This window comes from Scylla paramamosain, chromosome 41, assembly GCF_035594125.1.
Source record: "Scylla paramamosain isolate STU-SP2022 chromosome 41, ASM3559412v1, whole genome shotgun sequence".
NCBI lineage: Eukaryota > Metazoa > Arthropoda > Malacostraca > Decapoda > Portunidae > Scylla > Scylla paramamosain.
The window spans coordinates 6666967-6686966 of record NC_087191.1 but is presented as its reverse complement, the minus strand read 5'-3'; the positions used below and the strand labels follow the sequence as shown (position 1 = coordinate 6686966).

The 20000-nt window shown below is 37.1% G+C and overlaps 1 protein-coding gene across 7 annotated transcripts in view; it reads right to left on the bottom strand.

The window, feature by feature from the left end:
* The window catches only part of LOC135092872 (uncharacterized), a 66915-nt gene that overhangs the window by 1228 nt on the left and 45687 nt on the right, over positions 1-20000 (bottom strand). For 3 of the 7 annotated variants that reach the window (XM_063991622.1, XM_063991619.1, XM_063991621.1), the window contains 3 exons: positions 18234-18287; positions 11545-11600; positions 9888-11181 (listed from right to left, as the gene is read on the bottom strand). In XM_063991622.1, the coding sequence (XP_063847692.1) occupies positions 10863-11181; positions 11545-11600; positions 18234-18281 (423 nt within the window). In that variant the 5' untranslated portion in view covers positions 18282-18287 and the 3' untranslated portion in view covers positions 9888-10862. Of the gene's footprint in view, positions 327-9887; positions 11182-11544; positions 11601-18233; positions 18288-20000 lie in introns of those variants that run through there. The other 4 variants (XR_010263102.1, XR_010263104.1, XR_010263103.1 and 1 more) reach the window with 2 other exon arrangements.

Below are 20000 nucleotides of genomic sequence, written 5' to 3'. Positions count from 1 at the left end.
CAATCAAATCATGCGACCTTCTAACGTAGCTGCATGTTGGTGAGGGAGGCCACAAAAAGTGATTAGCTGGTGTGAGTAGCAGCGCTATCAAGCGGTAAATAGTGGAATTATTTAAAATGTGCCAACTTTCCCCTGTTGTCAGTTTGCCCCGGTCTCCTCTATATATTGGAGCGGGCACGGCAGCGCAACAATCGACAGCCAGCGGGTCCTGCTCACTGTGAGGATGAGAACCCAGACGATGGTGATGGTGGTGGTGGTGGTGGTGGTAACGGCGGCAGCCTTCTCACAGGGTAAGGCTTATCAGCGTTCAATCCTTTCACTGCACTCTGCATCAATTCACAGCAATGTATGAAATATTTATAAATACCTACAAGAAAGAAAAGGATTAAAAACAAATAGATTTTGCAATTTCCAGCCAGTACAATGTTTGGAAATAGCTCTCGAGAGTCAGTAAATGTTTCAGAGTGGTTAGTGGTTAAGGAAGGACGCGCCAAAGAGCATGAGTAGGTTAAGAAGCACACAATAGAGGCACGCCCACAAGGTCTCTCTCTCTCTCTCTCTCTCTCTCTCTCTCTCTCTCTCTCTCTCTGCAATAATAATAAAGAAAATAATAATAATAATAATAATAATAATAATAATAATAATAATAATAATAATAATAACATCAATAATAATCAATAATCAATCAATATTTTTTAAAAGTTACCTACTTGATTAGCCGGTATCTCACGAGTGTTTCTTTTTAGCTAATGATATAGAAACCTTGTTAATCTGCCATTAAAACTGTTAAAATAACCTTAGGAACACGTATAACTTCAACTACATTCTTTTGAATGTATTCGGGGTGAATTTTGAGATTCCTTTGCCTTTTTAATATTTACAGAATATGACAAAACACTATGATTGCGATCTCTCTCTCTCTCTCTCTCTCTCTCTCTCTCTCTCTCTCTCTCTCTCTCTATATATATATATATATATAAACAATAAAAAAGAAAATCACCAAGTTATCGGCTTAGAAACTCACATACATGGATTGCTGTTCAATCAGGTTCCGTTAAGGAGTCTATAATAGTATTTGTACAAGGAGAGGCTGACCTATGCCTGGAACACGGTGTGGCAGTTACGGCGGTGATGCGCTAGGCAAATTTTCCTATACACCTTCTATTCCTCCTCTTCTTCCTCCTTCTTCTCCTCCTCCTCCTCCTCCCCCTCCTCCACCTCCTCCTCATCATCATCATTATCATCATCATAATCTCTTTCTGTTTCAGCTTTCCCACAACCTGCTCGAACAAAACAGACCTCCAGACACCGAAATCAGTATTGTGTGGCGGGAAGCACGTGGGAAAACGGGTGTATGCGTTGTGTTTGCAGTAACGGTATTGCTGTGTGTAACACCATGCACAACTGTTCTCCCTAACGTAAGTCCCACGCTGTGTAGTTGTCTATATGTGAATAGTGATTTATGTACCTACTGATTATGTTTTATTTAATAGACTGCTATGTTTCCCATGTTTTTTTTCATGTTCTTTACTGGTTTATCATCACGAAACGGACACACAGGTCATCATAATACTGTTCTTTGCTCCCTATTAATCACTCTTCCAAAAACTGTTCCAACGACGTCCCTGAACAGATGCAGCATGAAGTAAATCAGACCCCAGCACGATCTTAACTGATGTCCTAAGGATCCCTGTGTGTGTGTGTGTGTGTGTGTGTGTGTGTGTGTGTGTGTCAAAAGGTAAGACTCCTTCAATCACAACCGTATATCTGTATCTTATCCTATCGCTTCAATTTTTCCTCAGGATCCCCCAGATCGGAGGTGCCTCTGGCATTATGGTTCCGCTAATTGGAGGACCTGAGGAGGTATTATTCTGACTTTCCTTGGAATGACTACTGCTTTCGTCTAAGTGTGCAAAGCGCAGAACAAGAGTGGTGGAGTAATAAGGCATATATTCCTCCAACTTTTTCTCACCCTAAACCTTCCAAACCTTGGTTTAACTCAACCTGTTTTCATACTATACGTGATAAGAACAAGCCAGATACCGAACGGCACTTGAGTTTTCCATCACATGAATTTAATTTATCTCTAAAATCATATCAAACCTGTTCACCAGCAAGCCAAAACACACAGATCAATAGAAACTCAAAATATTTCTAGATCTAATTCACCTCCTGTTTCCTATCACCTAGCCAGTAGCATCTCCAATAACCTTTTTTTTTTCATCCTCTGTATCAACCTGATGGCACCACTGCCATCTCTTCTATCTCTAAAGCTGAACTCTTGGCTGAAACCTTCGCTAAAAAAAAAAAAAAAAAAAGAAAAGAAAACGCTATTTTGGATGATTCAGACTTTGCTGCTTCTTCTATTTCACCCTTCATTTATTTCATAACTCCTAATTTGATTACTCCTGATAAAGTTTTCTGTCCCTGTATAATTGAAAGTGATAATTATATCATGTGTATTTTTATTTACTCATGTTCGTTTACGTCACTGTATTCGGCTTGGATTCACCAACTCAAGAGAACGGGTTCGCCTACTCACATGAGTTAAATGGAGCTTAACTTGCTGGGAGCCATTCACTTAGGGAATCAGTTCCTATCATACTCTAGCAAGATCTGCATGGAATAAGACCTGCAAGTCTGCTACCATGGAATGTTACGTTACTTGTATTCTAGTTTTGTATATAACGTATCATACTCGGAAATATTGTGCATGAACTTGGCATTAGAGGTGTTGAATATTGGTTGGATTATAGTGTGATAGCCTCGGTGAGTGCCAGGACTCTGAAAGCAAGACTTGCCATATGATTCTTAGGTGTTATTTACTTAATGGGTTTTAGTTGCAAAAATTGATATTCATACGCTGTATTAACTGAATACTATGTTAAGGCCAGGGCATGTGGCTTTGCTGTGAGTCAAGGCTGCACAGGCGCTGACTGTCCGATATTATGAAGACCATACGTTGTTTGTTTATGTTTAAAGTTTACTACATATTGGGTCTGATATTCATTCCATTCTTAATCAATGTTGGTGTTATTTCATCATTAACATGCCGATTTGTCAACGGTTGAAAGTTCTTCAACAATAAATTGTTATGATAAATCTCGTTTCACAGACCAACAACACTGAGAGGTATCACCAGCAGAGAGAAATGAGTTAGAGGCAATGTTGCCAAGTGTGTGTGTGTATGTGTGTGTGTGTGTGTGTGTGTGTGTGTGTGTGTGTGTGTGTGTGTGTGTGTGTGTGTGTGTGTGTGGTGTGTGTGAGAGAGAATGGGAGAGAGAGAGAGAGAGAGAGAGAGAGAGAGAGAGAGAGAGAGAGAGAGAGAGAGAGAGAGAGAGAGAGAGAGAGTGTGTGTGTGTGCATGTGTTAGTGAGCAGATTAGGTAAATCTCTCTCTCTCTCTCTCTCTCTCTCTCTCTCTCTCTCTCTCTCTCTCTCTCTCTCTCTCTCTCTCTCTCTCTCTCCCTCTCATATTTACCATGGCAACTGTATATAACAGCCCTAATATTCATTTAGTAGAAAGAGGCAATAGACACCTGCCAAATGATAGTAAATCACAGTGAGGTCTCAAGTACCGGACCTCTAAAGACAACTCTCTTCCTTCACAAACTAAATCTACATGCACCTAATTACGCGCACACCGTTCACTCATAATTCAAAATTGAATATGGCGACTCACATACTAGCCTTTGAGTCCACGTCTGGAGGGGACCACAAATGTTCCCAGGTCGCACTGGCTTCTTGTATCGACCCCAAGATCTTGAAACCGTCCACAACATTTTTTTTTCATTAACTTCTACAACATTCGCGGCTATAAATCTAGTTTTCAATCTGTAGGACACCACCTCTTCTCTACCTAACCTCAACTTCTTTTCTTCACCGAAACACAGGTGTCTAAAACAATTGACAGTACCCTCTTCTCTCTTCCCTCCTACTTTCTCTATCCTTATTTTCAGTCTAAATCAAAGCTTTGTGCCAAACTCTATCAAAAGGTTCTGATATGTCCAAGGCAACTACAAAAGTTTCACCAAAATCTCTATAAGAGGATGACAAAGACTCAGTAAAGAAAGCCAGAAGATCACCAGTAGAGCGGCCTTGACGGAACCCTTACTGGCGATCAGATAGAAGGTTGTGAAGTGATAGATGTTTTAGAATCTTCCTGTTGAGGATAGACTCAAAAACTTTAGATAAGCAGGAAATTAAAGCAATAGGACGGTAGTTTGAGGGATTAGAACGGTCAGCCTTTTTAGGAACAGGCTGAATGTAGGCAAACTTCCAGCAAGAAGGAAAGGCAGATGTTGACAGACAAAGGTGAAAGAGTTTGGCTAGGCAAGGTGCAAGCACGGAGACACAGTTTCGGAGAACAATAGGAGGGACCCCGTCAGGTCCATAATCCTTCTGAGGGTTTAAGCCAGCAAGGACATAGAAAACATCATTGCAAAGAATTTTAATAGGTAGCATGAAGTAATCAGAGGGTGGAGGAGAGGGAGGAACAAGCTCAGAATCGTCCAAGGTAAAGTTTTTAGCAAAGGTTTGAGCGAAGAGTTCAGCTTTAGAAATAGATGTGATAGCAGTGGTGCTATCTAGTTGAAATAAAAGAGGGAAAGAAGAAGAAGCAAAGTTATTGGAGACATTTTTGGCTAGATGCCAGAAGTCATGAGGGGAGTTAGATCTTGAAAGGTTTTGACACTTTCTGTTAATGAAGGAGTTTTTGGCTAGTTGGAGAACAGACTTAGCATGGTTCCGGGCAGAAATATAAAGTGCATGAGATTCTGGTGATGGAAGTCTTTAGTACGTTTTGTGGGCCACCTCTCTATCATGTATAGCACGAGAATCAAGGTTTGGAAGGTTTAGGTCTAGAAAAAGAGTGAGGAATGTACGCTTCCATGCCAAACACTGTCACCTCTGTTATGCGCTCGGCACACAAAGACGGGTCTCTGACACGGAAGCAGTAGTCATTCCAAGGAAAATTAGCAAAATACCTCCTCAGGTCCCCCAACTAGCAGAGGCAAAACGACAGAGGCACCTTCGCCTAGGGGGATCCTGAGGAGGGTTTAGAGTGATAGGACAAGAAACAGATATGAGATTATGATCGGAACAACCCAACGGAGAAGAGAGGATGACAGCATAAGCAGAAGAATTAGAGGTCAGGAAAAGGTCAAGAATGTTGGGCATATCTCCAAGATGGTCAGGAATACGAGTAGCGTGTTACACCAATTGCTCTAGGTCGTGGAGGATAGCAAAGTTGAAGGCTAGTTCACCAGGATGGTCAGTGAAGGGAGAGGAAAGCCAAAGCTGGTGGTGAACATTGAGGTCTCCAAGAATGTAGATTTTCTGCAAAAGGGAATAGAGTCAGAAGGTGCTCCGCTTTGGAAGTTAATTAGTCAAAGAATTTCTTATAGTCAGAGGTGTTAGGTGAGAGGTATACTGCACAGATGAATTTAGTTTGAGAGTGACTCTGTAGTCGTAGCCAGATGGTGGAAAACTCGGAAGATTTAAGAGCGTAGGCACGAGAAGAGGTTAAGCCGTTGCGCACATAAACGCAACATCCAGCTTTGGATCGAAAATGAGGGTAGAAAAAGTAGGAGGGAACAGAAAAGGGGCTACTGTCAGTTGCCTCAGACACCTGAGTTTCAGTGAGGAAAAGAAGATGAGGTTTAGAAGAGGAGAGGTGGTGTTGTACAGATTGAAAACTAGATCTTAGACCGCGAATGTTGCAGAAGTTAATGAAGAAAAAGTTGAGGGGGGTCGACACTTAGGGTCGTCGACAGAAAGGCAATCCGACCTGGGGACATTGATGGTTTCCTCCCCAGAATATGGACTCCGAGGATGGTGTAGGAGTCGCCATGATAATTTTGACATTTTTGAGTGAAGGGTGTGTGTGTTATTAGGTGCTTGTAGTTTTGTGTGGATGAAGAGAGTTGTCTTTAGAGGGCAGGCTGTGACTGCCCCCTTGTGTTGTGATACACAAAGGGAAACGTTCAGTGAGGTCACAGCTGGGTTTAATGATAAGTTGACAGCATCCCTTGAACAGTGCTTTAGACCTCACTGGGAGTAATTATCGTTTCGGTAGGTGTCTACTGCTTCCTCCTGCCATATGAATCTTCTCTGAATATGCTCCCATATTCTCCTTGAAGTTGTTGAGGTGATCATCTAGGATATGGACCTTCAAGGACATTCTTCAGCCTATCTCATCATAGCTTTTCACTAAAGCCTCAACCAGTGCTTGTCTGTTGCTACTGTCACAAAGGCAAAGAAAACAAGGATTCTTGGTAAAACCTCCTTGCAGTCCCATAAAAAAAAGCCACCATCTTGAAGTCTCCAATAACTTTCAGCCATACTTCTTTAGTTCAAAGTTTCCAGTAGAAGCTTGTCTTGGTTCCCAACTGGCACAGCAAAATATGCTTTGTAAGCTTCACACATTTTTCCAGATGCTGTCACAGTGAACATCTTTGCTCTTGTCTTGATGAATTGACCACATATGCAGCAGAATGCATCTGGAGAATGATTGCAGCCTCTTGATGCCATTTCCCCTCTTGCGATGTATCTTCTCAGGAAACCAAAGCAGAACTGATTGGTGGTCTGGAAACCCCTACTTTTATATTGTCAAGCAGTACTCTAGAATATTCTTGGTCTTTCTTGAATGTGTTCCAGAATGATCTTAATCTTTATAGAGTATTCTTGACCCTACTTTAGAATATTCTAAATCATTCTAGAAAATTCTTGTAGATTCTAGAAAATTCTTGATACTTCTACATATTTCTACTCTATTCTAGAAAGTTCTAGAATATTCTGCAAATGCTTACAATGAATAGAATGTTCTAAAAAGTTTTAGAAACTTCTAAAAGCGTCTGGTAGAACATTCTCGAGGATTTGAGAAGATTTCTGAAGCAAATTCTTCTGAATATGAAAAATTTCTTGCTAGATCTGGTCAGTTAAAGAATGATCTTATTAAAATTAAAAATCTTTTGAACACTTCATAGTCTTTCTTTCATTGTTTTAACTTTTTGCAACATTTCAAAAGCAATTAGATAAGCAATTGAGATTTTGCAAAGGTCTTTACCTGACATGAAAACCATTAGTAACCCATACTATAATGAAATAAGGCAAAATGCACTGTTCTGACCACAAAAGCAAAGTTTTAGGATCAAAATAACTTTTTTTTCTCTCTTGTTTAGATGGAAATAACTGGAAAATTATGGTTTGGGGCCAAGCACGAGACAAAAGTGAAATTTTGTTATATAGTGTTATGAGTTTTTTTTTTTTTTTTTGGCTTCTTAGGTACTAAAACACATGGATATCACTCTGTTTTGAGAAACAGAACATAACCATAAAAGTGCAATTTTAGTGTTTTTTACATTGTTAGGTATGAAAACGTTAAAATGTATACAAATTCTCCAATATGGGGAAATTCAATGATATTAAAAGAAACGCATCTTTTGAGTGTTTTTCTGCGTAGGCACCAAAATAAAAAAAAAAAAAAGCATGGAAAATGCCCTCTATGGAAATAGAAAACAGCATTACCTAAATAATTTTTTGATTGTTTTTGAGCTACTTGCTTACCATAAAACTAAAACGCATGCAAAACACACGTTATGGAGAAACACAAAAACATTACCAAAAACGTGTATTTTCAGTTTTTAAAGCATGTTACGTACAATACACCAAAATTCATGTATTGTACCCTATATAAGGATACGAAAGGACATTAAGATAAACGTGTATTATGAATAATTTTGAGTTTTTATGTACCAAAACGCGAAAGCGTATGAATATCACTCTATATGGAGAAACAAAATATTTCCCAAAAAGATGGATTTTAAGTGTTTTACACAATTTTAGGTGACAAAACGCCAAAATGCATACAAAATTTACTATATGGGGTAAACGAAACGACATTAAGAGAAATGTATGTTTGTAGTCTTTTTAAGAGTGTTTGGCACCAAAACGTTAAAAATGGGAATACAAAACAACATTACCAAAAACGTGCCTTTTGAGTCTTTTTCAGCTTCTTATGTACCAAAAGGCTGAAACACATGTAAAACACCTAACTGAACAACATTACCAAAAAAAAACGTGTATTAAAAGTGTTTTTGAGCTAGTTCTGTACAAAAACGCCAAAAATGCATACAATGTACACTATAGGGGTAAACAAAAAGACATAACGACTAACGTATATTATGAATGTATTTTTTTTTTTATATTCTAGGTACCAAAACACAAAAACGCATGAGTAAGACTCTATATGGAGAAACATAACATTAAAAAAAAAATATATATATATATATATATATATATATATATATATATATATATATATATATATATATATATATATATATATATATATATATATATATATATATATATATATATATATATATTGGTGTTTTCACATTGTTAGGTACCAAAACGTCAAAATGAATGAAAAGTGTCTGACATGTGGAAATTAAACAACATTACCAGGAACGTGTCTTTTAAGTGTTTATAATAGTGTTAGGCACCAAAACGATAAAAAGCATGGAATGCACCCTATATAGGAAAATAAAACAACATTACAAAGACGTGTATTTTTGATGTTTTCATTTTGTTACATACCAAAACGCTAAATTGCATGCAAAACAGCCTTTATGGAAAAACATTATAAAACATTATAAAAAAAAAGTATTTTGTGTGTTTTTGAGATTGTTAAGAAGAGAAACGCCAAAATGCATGTCCAGTACACTATATGGGGAAACGAAAGGACATTACAAGAAACGTGTATTATGAGTGTTTTTTTTTAGCTTTTTAGGTACAAAACACTAAAAGGTATGAATAGCACTCTATATAGAGAAAGAGAACAACATTACCAAAAACGTGTATTTTGAATGATTTTTACAATGTTAGTTACCAACAACCAAAAATGGATTCAAAGTATCTTACATTGGGAAAGGAAACGACATATCCAGAAACATGTCTATTGAGTGTTTTTAAGCGCTTTAAGCACAAAAACGGTAAAAAGCATGTAAAGCATAAAATATGCGAAATCAAAACAACACTACCAAAAAGTGTCTTCTGAGTGTTTTTGAGTCTCTTACATACCAAAATTCTAAAATGCATGCAAAACACCTCTTATGGAGAAACGGAATAACATTACCAAAAACGTGTATATTGACTGTTTTTGAATTAATTATGGATAAAAACAACAAAAAAAGCATGCAAAAGCACTCTTTATGGGAAAACGAAAGGACATTTCGAAAAACGTGTATGAAGTGTTTTGAGCTTCTTAGTTACTAAAACGCTAAAACGTTAGTAAAAACATGTATTTTCCGTGTTTTTCACATTGCTAGTTACCAAAACGCCAAAATACATGGAAAGCCTTTTCCACAGGAGAAAAAAAAAAAAAAAAAAACTACCAGAAACGTATCTTTTGAGTTTTTTTTTTTTTTTTTAAGAGTTAGGCACCAAAACGCTAAAAAAAAAATATGGAAAGCACCCTTTATAGGAATAGAAAACAACCTTACCAAAAAAAACATGTCTTTTGAGTATTTTTATTTTTTTTTACGTACCAAAGCGCTAAAACATATGCAAAACACACTTTGTGGAGAAACTTAATATCATTACGAAAAACACGTATTTTGAGTCGTTTTGATTTTGTTACGTACTTAAACGCCAAAATGCATGGAAAATATCCAATACTTGGAAACAAAAGGACATTACGATAAACATTACGATATTTTATGAGTGTTTTTGACCTTCTTAGGTACAAAACGCTAAAACGCATGAATTGCATGCTATACGAAGAAAGAGAAAAAGCATTACCAAAAATGTATTTTGAGTGTTTTTTTTCCCATTGTTAGGTACCAAAACGCCAAAATGCATACAAATCACCCTATATTGGAAAATGATACCACATTTCCGGAAATGTATCTTTTAAGCGTTTTTGAGTGTTAGGCACCAAAACACTAAAAAGCTTTGAAAGCACCCTATATGGGAAATCAAAACATTACCAAAAACTAGCTTTTTGTGTTTTTGACCTTTTTTTACTTACCACATCCATGTAAAAAAAAAAAAAAACTTTATGGAGGAACAGAGTAATATTAAACTGATTAGAACACATATTTCTTCCTTTCATTTTTTTAATGATCTTTCAGAAATCTTTGAATGATTTATTTCTAAGAGTGACAGCTGTATTTTTCTTCAAGATCTCATCTGCATTCCTTTTAGCTTGTTTAATTGCCCAGTGATATTTCGATCTACTAAACCTTCTTAAATCTGCAAGCTGTCCACTAGCCGGACAACCTGCATTTTTCCAAATTCCATGCCAGAAGGTGGATTTGTCCTTATACGGTCTTACATATTCATTCCATCCTGGTATTCCTTTCTTTCCATTTATGCGCTGTCTAGGTATAGCAATATAAGCACATTTCTTTAATATTTCAACAATTTACGCGCTGTCTAGGTATAGCAATATAAGCACATTTCTTTAATATTTCAAGTATCTTTTCGAGTGTGTTCATTATCATGTTACTGTGTGTTTTACAAGGGTAATCAGGACATGGTGCCAGAACACCCGACATATCTAAATGCCTTAAATGAAAATCAATCAGTGTTTTATAGTTCCCATTATCTAGGGACAAAGCTTTTTCCCAGTCAACGCTTGGCGGTGTGAATTTTTCTGTATTACAGACATTTACTGTTAAAGTAGTCGTTATAGATATAGGTAAATGTTCAGTTAGATTGTTGCCATCCATAAAAGTTGAGACATTCACCAGCTCTAATAGCAGATTCATTAACAATGAAATGATCGATACAAGATCTATTACCTCGTGCCGACTCATAGGTATAGGTCGTGTGAGTAGAAGATAATGGTGGACACAATCAATTTTCCTCATTCAGAAACAGTTTTAAAAGATCAGCATTATGAGATCGTCTATAGAAATCCACATTAAAATCCCCCGCAATTATATCATAACCGTCATATAAATTTATCATAGCTGACAATTCATTTAAGACTTCACCAAAAATTTCAAAACTCCGATCACAGTTATCATCATTAGGCATGTACATCGAAACGAGGAGTAATCTATCACATTGACTGTGAGCTACAACAGCACACAGGCACTTAGAAGTGGTGGTGAGGGGCTGGAAGTCCAACACTAGGCCGCGACGCCACACCACTGCACATCCATCGTATGGCCTACCAACACGGGAAACATCACACTCATCCATAGCTGACACCGCATGGTGCTCACTGTCAACCAAAACTTTTCCTATTTCTTCATGTTGAAAATTATACAGCCATGTCTCTTGAATTAATAAGATATCACATTTCCTAAATATATAGATATAGATATATGTAAATGACAATGAAATAATCAATGAAAATAATGAATGAAATAATAATTTCATAGTGAAATAATAATTTCAAATCGTAATTCCTGAATTTAAAACCTGAACAATTAAAAGAAACTATTTTAAGACTTTGTGCCATGGTTAACAATAAAAACAACAGATGTTATCAAATCGTATTATCTAATGTACCATGAGGTAAATTACTGACCTTATCAGTGCCACGGGACACACTAGTAGAGTCCTGACTGATGGTTGGTATACCGTCTGTGAAGAGGAAAATTGGTTTTCACTGTCATTATCAGGGTGATGAGCTGCATTGCGGCGGGCATGTTCCCGCCACACAGACACAGGCTGACAGGTTGAACACAGGTTGACACTGCACTCCTTGTGGCCAGAAAGAATCATCCAATACTTTTGTGAAGTCATTTTTCGATATACTTATTTTAAAAGAACTAAACTTTGCATTTTCATGTGAGACTTTCTCAATATAAAAAAACTTAACCTGTTGTTTTTCAATGAAGGTAGAGAGGGTTTCAGTGGTTCTATGGTGGACTCTAGACACCCATATGTTTCTGAGTGGTGGCAGTGCTCCCTCAAAGCCTGACACCGAGGTCTCTCCGCATCCTATCACCTATCGCCTCATACACCGCGACATCACAGGAATGAAACCATCCTCGTCAGGCTGAAGTTGTCTTGTCCTTCCCGTGCTCACTTCCACGTCCTCTGATGTGTCCCATAATGGCGACTCACATTTGTTAGAATCGGGGCGGTTCTGCTTCCGGTGATATGATGAAAGATGAAGAGGAGATGTAGGGACTGATATTGATGTCGGAGGATTCATTATACTATTTGACTGTGTGTGAGAAGCAGTATCATCCAGTTTTGAGTATGAACTTATTTAATTTGCAGAGGCATTTTCCACTTCAGTTTGTATTCCAATATTTCTATCATTGTTATCTTCCTGGACTGAAGGTCGCCGATTAATCAGTGCATCATTAAAGGAGCGGTGTTTAGTCTCCTTTAAATTCAGTACATCTACAGCAATAGGTGACAGAGCATCACTAAGCTGTTCCAAACTCTTCTCGAGAGCAGCAACCCTCTGCACTATCATCAGAAGATTCAAATCTTCGGGTTGACGGTCTAGTAGACGATCCAAATCACGAGCTACCACATCAGGTAATTTATTGGTAGCATCTAATGTTTTCAGGGCATCCAATATGTCAATGATGTGTGCAACTGAGCCTGGCCTTTTATCAGTTGACTTCCGTTCAGGCAGCTTGCCCAGCACATCTCCACAAGCATCCCACAGTGCCTTTTTAGCAGTAATAATTTCCTATGAGCTATAAAAGCTTTGAATAATTCGTTTCACGTTATCATAGGCACTAGCATTTATAAAGTGCTTCGCATATGCCAATAATTCATTGATAATCATATTAGTTTAGTATATTTCATCGGATATGGCTCACCACCTTGATAGAGCTCTCAAATGAAGGTAGCCTACCAATGGGTGAGGGTCTATTGCATTGGTTTCAGCTCACTTTGTGATTTGATTACTCGAATGAAACCAGCTTACGTATGTCTGAGGGTTCGGTGATGACCAAGGCGATGATTCATGCGTAACCATTAAGGCTATCACTCTGACGCATTCATACACGTCATCGTGTGCACATGCGCAGAAAATTAAATCTCGGTCGAGGGAGGGTGCCTCAGTAGCCTGTACATTAACTCCCTTATATATTCTAAGTCCACAAATGAAAAACTCAATTTAAGCACTCAGGGCCATCTAGGGACGTAGCTCTCACTGTATGCAGAATGACGCTCCCTCATGAGGCTTTGTTCCATGGAAAAAGCTCAGATATCACAGAGCACCCGTCACCCGTTGTTTACATGGCAGCCATTGGAGAGTCTATTAGAATCAGTTCAGAGGACAATGACTAAAAGGATACAGGGAATGAGGGGTATTCCTTACGAGGCAAGATTGAAGCTGTTAAATTTACATTCTTCAGAGAGACGTAGGTTAAGAGGGGACCTGATAGAACTCTTTAATTGGTATAAGGGTTATAACAAGGGGGTGTAAGCAAAATTCTTAGGATCAGCAACCGGGGTAGAACAAGAAATAACGGATTCAAGCTTGAAAAATTTAGGTTTAGGAAGGAGATAAGAAAAAATTGGTTCTCAAATAGAGTGGTAGATAAATAGAACGGACTCAGTAATCATGTTATTAGTGCTAGGACACTAGAGAGGTTTAAGAGAAGATTAGACGGGTTTATGGATGGGGATAATAGATAGAAATAGGTAGGTATATTTCATATGGGGAGTGCCACTATAAGCCTGGTCGATTCTTGCAGCTTCGCTTATTTTTTATGTTCTTATGTTCTTATATGGAAATTCAAAACAACTTTACCAAAAAACGTGTATTTTGACTATTTGACATTGTTGGGCACGAAAATGACAAAATGAATGCAAAGCCTCCTATATGGTGAAATATTACGAAAATATCTTTTGATTGTTTTTGAAATTCATACGTAGAAATCGCTAAAACTCAGGCAAAACACCTTTTTTTGAAGAAACAGAATAACATTACCAAAAACAAATATTTTGAGTGATTTTCAGCTTCTTACATAGAAAAAATACATGCAAATCACCCTATATGGAGAAACGAAAAGACATGACGAGAAACGTGTATTATGAGTGTTTTTGAGCTTACGTACCAAAACGAAAGAGAGAGAAAGAGGAGGTTACCAAAAACTTGTTATTCTGTTCCAGAGTGGTTTTGAATTATCAATTACCGCTGGACACTGTTCATTAATTTCTTACCTTTGTATAATAGGTAGTCACTCTTGGTGAGTTTCTGTGGTTTTCAGGTGAATGTCAAAGGTGAACGTATAAAAATAGGTATATTTAGATATATGTACAGAGTTCTGGAGAAGGGTGTGGCGCGTATGGGACAACGGATGTCCTCTGCGTGGTACAGCGTTACACCCTGGCAAGAGACTGCCGGAGCCGGCACAAGGGAGCTTAGCGCCTTCAAAAACTGCTGACAGTAGAAATAGGGGCGGGTTGACCGCACTCACAGTACATGAATATATTCATAACTATAACTCTCTAATTACATAAACAAGGCAAGGGAAAAGCTACTTATAGCTAAGAGTAATACATGCCAAAATACATTAGGGAGAGATTAACCATGGAGAATACTTAGATACTATAATGTAGGTGCTACCGATTACTTATCGATGGCAATAAAAGGAGTATGGAAAGTTGCATGGTGTGTGTGTGTGACGTAAGGTGGCGTGATCATATCCTCCCCACCCTTATCCGCCAACACCCACTATCTACACTTATGCATGTACGTATACATACACTTAAATTGTTAATCAGGCAAGGCATTATAAATACAATACATATTATTATTAATTATGTGACACCGTTACAATTTGAATATTTTTCACATTATGTACAATAACGCCAAAATGTTTGCAAAAACCCCTTCTACAGGGAAATAAAACGACATTTCACGGAACATATATTTTGAGATTTTTTATGCATGTTAGGAAACAAAATGCTCGAAAGCAAAGAAAGTAACTTTTATGGAATAAAAAAAAAAAAACGTTACAAAAAAACGTGTATTTTGATTTTTTTTTTTTTTTACCTTCCTAAGTATCAAAACAGTAAAAAGCATACAAAATACCCTTTAAGAAGAGAAAGAATAGCATTATCAAAAACAAGTATGCTAGGAGTTTTAGAGCTTGTTACGAAAGAAAAACGCAAAAAAAAAAAAACATGCAAATATGGGGAAAAGAAAAGTCATCATGAGAAACGTGTATTATGAGTGTTTTAAGCTTCTTCGGTACCAAAAGTCTAAAACGCATGAATAGCAATCTATTAGGAGAAACAATAATTTTACCAAAAAAAATGTGTATTTTCACTGTATTTCACATTGTTATGTACTAAAACGCCAAAAATCCATGCGAAGCACCCTATATGAGGAAAAAAATTACATTTCCAGAAACGTGTCTTTTGAGTGTTTATGAGCGTGTTAGGCATCAAAATACTATAAAGCATGGGAAGCACCCTACATAGATAAACAAAACAAAACAAAACAAAACAAAACAAAAATTATCAAAAACTTGTTGTTTGAGTGTTTACCTACCAAAACGCTAAAAAGCATGCAAAATACTCTCTATAGAGAAAGAGAATAACAAGTATTTTGAATTTTTTGAGCTTGATCGATACAAAAAGCCAAAATGCATTAAAAGTATCTTATAAAACACATCATCGCTAGGAAAAAAGGGTCTATATGCTAAATATAAACAAATTAAATCTGATAACGATTACAGGTGTTATATTACCACCAAACGATGTTGTGAGAGAGAGATAAGGAAGTCGAAACGCAACCTTGAAATATACATATCAAAACAAGCGAAAACAAATCCTAAAATTTTTTTTCAATACATCCGTAGTAAAAAAAAAAAGAAAAATAAACAAAAAATTGGACCAATAAAAGATAATAATAACGTACTTGTTAGTGACTGCAATGACATGGCAAAAATTCTATATAACTTTTTTCACAGCGTGTTTATCACAGAAGACATTTCGACCTTGCCAACTGCAATCAATATGTTTAGAGTTTCCGAAAACGAAAAGCTAATAATAGGTGAAATAAGCGAAGTCGATATAGCCAAATACCTTCGTAACCTTGACCCCAATAAAAACACAGGTGATGATAGATTATCATCCAGGCTATTAAGAGAATGTCAAGAAGAACATGTGTTACCTCTGAAATTGCTCTTCAATAGATCGTTGCAGGAAGGAATCGTACCGACTCACTGGAAATGCGCAAATGTCTCACCAACATTCAAGAAAAATAGCAAAAGTTAAGCTAGAAACTAGAGACCTATCAGTCTCACCACGGTAGTTATAAAAATTTTAGAAAAAATACTTAGAGACAAAACAACTTCCTTCTTTGACAACCACAAACTGATATTAGACACACAGCATGGATTCCGGAACAATGGATCATGTTTAACTAATCTCTTAAATTTTTTTAATTACATATTCTCTAATTATGATGAGCGAGCTCCATCTGACATAATTTATCTAGACTTCAGGAAAGCGTTTGATACTGTACCACATAAACGTCTAATTAAACTGAAAGCTCACGGAATGGGAGAGCAGTTGTGTGGTTGGACTGAAAGTTGGCTAACAAATAGAACGAGTAATTATAAATGAAAAAGCTTCCGAATGGCTTCGAGTTACGAGTGGTGTCCCCCAGGTTTCAGTTTTGGGTCCGTTACTTTTTTTGATGTATAAGAACATAAAATAACTCTCAAAATACACAATTTTCGAAATGTCTTTTCGTTTCCCCATATAAAGTACTTTGCATGAATTTCGACATTTTCCTATGTAAGAGGCTTAAAACACTCAAAATTCATGTATTTCTTAAAGTTATACTCTTTTTCCATGAAGGGATTTTCAAATGCGTTTTAGTGTTTTGGTATTTAAATAGATCAAAAGATTGAAAAGTGACTTTTTGGTAATGTTTTGTTTTCTTGTACAGGGTGCTGTGCTTTTTAGCGTTTTGGTGCCTTACACGCTCATAAACACTCAAAAGCTATGTTTCTGGAAATTTAATTTCTTTATCTCATATAAATTGCTTTGCGTGCATTTTGGCGTTGTAAAACCTAATAATGTGAAATACACTCAGAATGCATGTTTTTTTTTTTTTTTTTTTTGTAATGTCCGTTTTCGAGTTTTGGTACATAAGCTCTAAAACACTCATAATACATGTTTCTCATGTCTTTTTGTTTCCTCATATAGGATATCTTGCATGCATTTTAGCGTTTTTCTACGTAACAATCTCAAAGACACTCCAAATAGTAGTTTTTTTGGTAATGTTATTGTGTTTCTCCACAAAGGGTGTTTTGCATGCGTTTAAGCGTATTGGTAGGGAAGTGGCTGAAAAGACACATTTTTGGTAATGTTTTCTTTTGCCATATAGGGTGATTTTGTTAAAAATAATGTCAATACCAATTCAACAAAGAAAATGTAAATATGTTTTCTCCATAGAAGGAAAGATTATCTTATTTATTTATTTTGTTATTATTTTATTTTTTTTAAGTGGGAACCAAATTCACACTAAATGAAATGTGTTACAGTAACAGTTTCCAAGGACACTTTATCATAACATGCAAAATATTATTAATCTACATAACGGTAAAACACAGTAAAGGATAAATAAACCGATAAATTATAAGATCTGATATTTGTTACCTAAAAAAGTTCTCAAGCGAATATTCCTGTTATTGTGGAAAGTATTTTGTAATTGCATCTTTCCTTTCTTCACTCATATATTCGTACATACATAAGATATATACGAATAAAAAACGAACGCAAAAATGAGAGCTAATTGTTAGGTTTCAACTGAATCTCCAAGTAAATATTTATACCAACAAGATGACACCATTATAGAAAATATATGATTTCGTATCCTTCTTTTCTCTATGCATACACTAAAATAAGCACACGAAGACTGGAATACAGAGATTATAGTTTTGAAAAGATTCTCGGTTAATCCTCAAAGGACTTTTTTCCCTGTAAGATGCTGCAATGAACATTATAGACTAAATTTACATTCTTTCTTCTTTCATATATATATACCCTAGGAAGGCACAAAAATGGGAGACAAAAACAACGCTTTAGAAAAAGGTTTAAACTAATCCTTCAATGGCACGATACCATGGAAGCACATCCTTTCTTTCCTTCATAGATTCGAGGGAAGCAGACAGGAGAAAGGCAGGCAACAATGACAGGTTTCGGTTGACATGGAAAAAAAAAAAAAGTTTAACAGCGAGTTCCAAAACAGAGTGCACATGATGTAATGAAGCAGGTACTCACTTTCCTCCTGCACGTGTTGGGAGTGTTCACCGCGGCACCACCTGCCATCCTTTCCTGAAAATATCAAAACATCCACATAAAAAAGTGATGCAGCTTGACTATTCTAAAAAGAGCTAAAAATGAAGCATCATAAACAGAACCACCACAAATCCTTTACTGCATGAGTTACAACATACACATGAACAAAAAAAGGAAAGAATAAATACTGAAGAAAAACACGAAATGTCATAAATAAAACGTATCAAATTCCTCCAAGCAAGAACACATGGATATATGAAAAACAACACTGAAAACAGAACACACTTCAAACGCTGAGAATGTTAAATATGCACAACAGCTGAAACAAAATAAAACGAACAAGCACAATTCCATATATAACAAGATCAAATAAGAAAAAAAGAAGCAAAAAGAATAAATGTAAAGCTTCCCAACATTCAGCGGTACAAACCTAAAAACAACAACAAGGATATACTTAGAAAATAATAAGTACCACTTCAGTCTAGCCATAAAATGTATTCACGGCACAAAACATGAAAATCCCTTGTGAGTATCTCCGCCAAGGTGGCCTGACTCATCTATTCTTCTTTCTTTATTGTTGTTCAGTAATACAACACATCCACCTTCCTCCGTTTGTGGTTCTGATAACAACAAAAACAACAACAACAACAACAGCAACAACAACACTGACCACTCCTAGTAAGATACCTGCCTTTTCGTGTGGTTACTGCGAGGACACAGGATGTTCTCTATAACGTCTTACACAATAAAACATCAACAACAACAAAGGCTCCAGAGACCACAAAGATTGCTGTTGCTGTTGGTTCTGGATGTCACCGCTTCTTGGTAAGGATCTCAACAAAAGCAAACACCTGTGAGATCCACCCTACTTCATGCTTGTGCTGCTAACTCGTCTGGATGAAGCAATACATCTGAAAGCTCACACACTGCCCAAGTATCTATATCCACGTGTGACCGTGACATGTCAGTACTCGAGTATTCACTAAATCTTGGGGACCCTGAAAGTAGATGACACTGGAGCTCTGACCTGGAATCTTGGATATCGCCTCTGAGTGCGTAATGCAGCTGGCAACAGGTTGATGAGATACAATCCTAATGTTTTTTTTTTTTTTTTTTTTTATGTAGGAAGGACACTGGCCAAGGGCAACAAAAATCCAATAAAAAAAAATGTCCACTGAAATGCCGGTCCCATAAAAGGGTCAAAGCAGTAGTCAAAAACTGATGAATAAGTGTCTTGAAACCTCCCTCCTGAAGGAATTCAAGTCATAGGAAGGTGGAAATACAGAAGCAGGCAGGGAGTTCCAGAGTTTACCAGAGAAAGGGATGATTGATTGAGAATACTGGTTAACTCTTGCGTTAGAGAGGTGGACAGAATAGGGGTGAGAGAAAGAAGAAAGTCTTGTGCAGTGAGGCCACGGAAGGAGGGAGGCATGCAGTTAGCAAGATCAGAAGCGCAGTTAGCATGAAAATAGCGGTAGAAGACAGCTAGAGATGCAACATTGCGGCGGTGAGAGAGAGGCTGAAGACAGTCAGTCAGAGGAGAGGACTTGATGAGACGAAAAGCTTTTTATTCCACCCTGTCTAGAAGAGCAGTATGAGTGGAACCCCCCCAGACATGTGAAGCATACTCCATACATGGACGGACAAGGCCCTTGTACAGAGTTAGCAGCTGGGGGGGAGGGGGGTGAGAAAAACTGGCGGAGACGTCTCAGAACGCCTAACTTCATAGATGCTGTTTTAGCTAGAGAT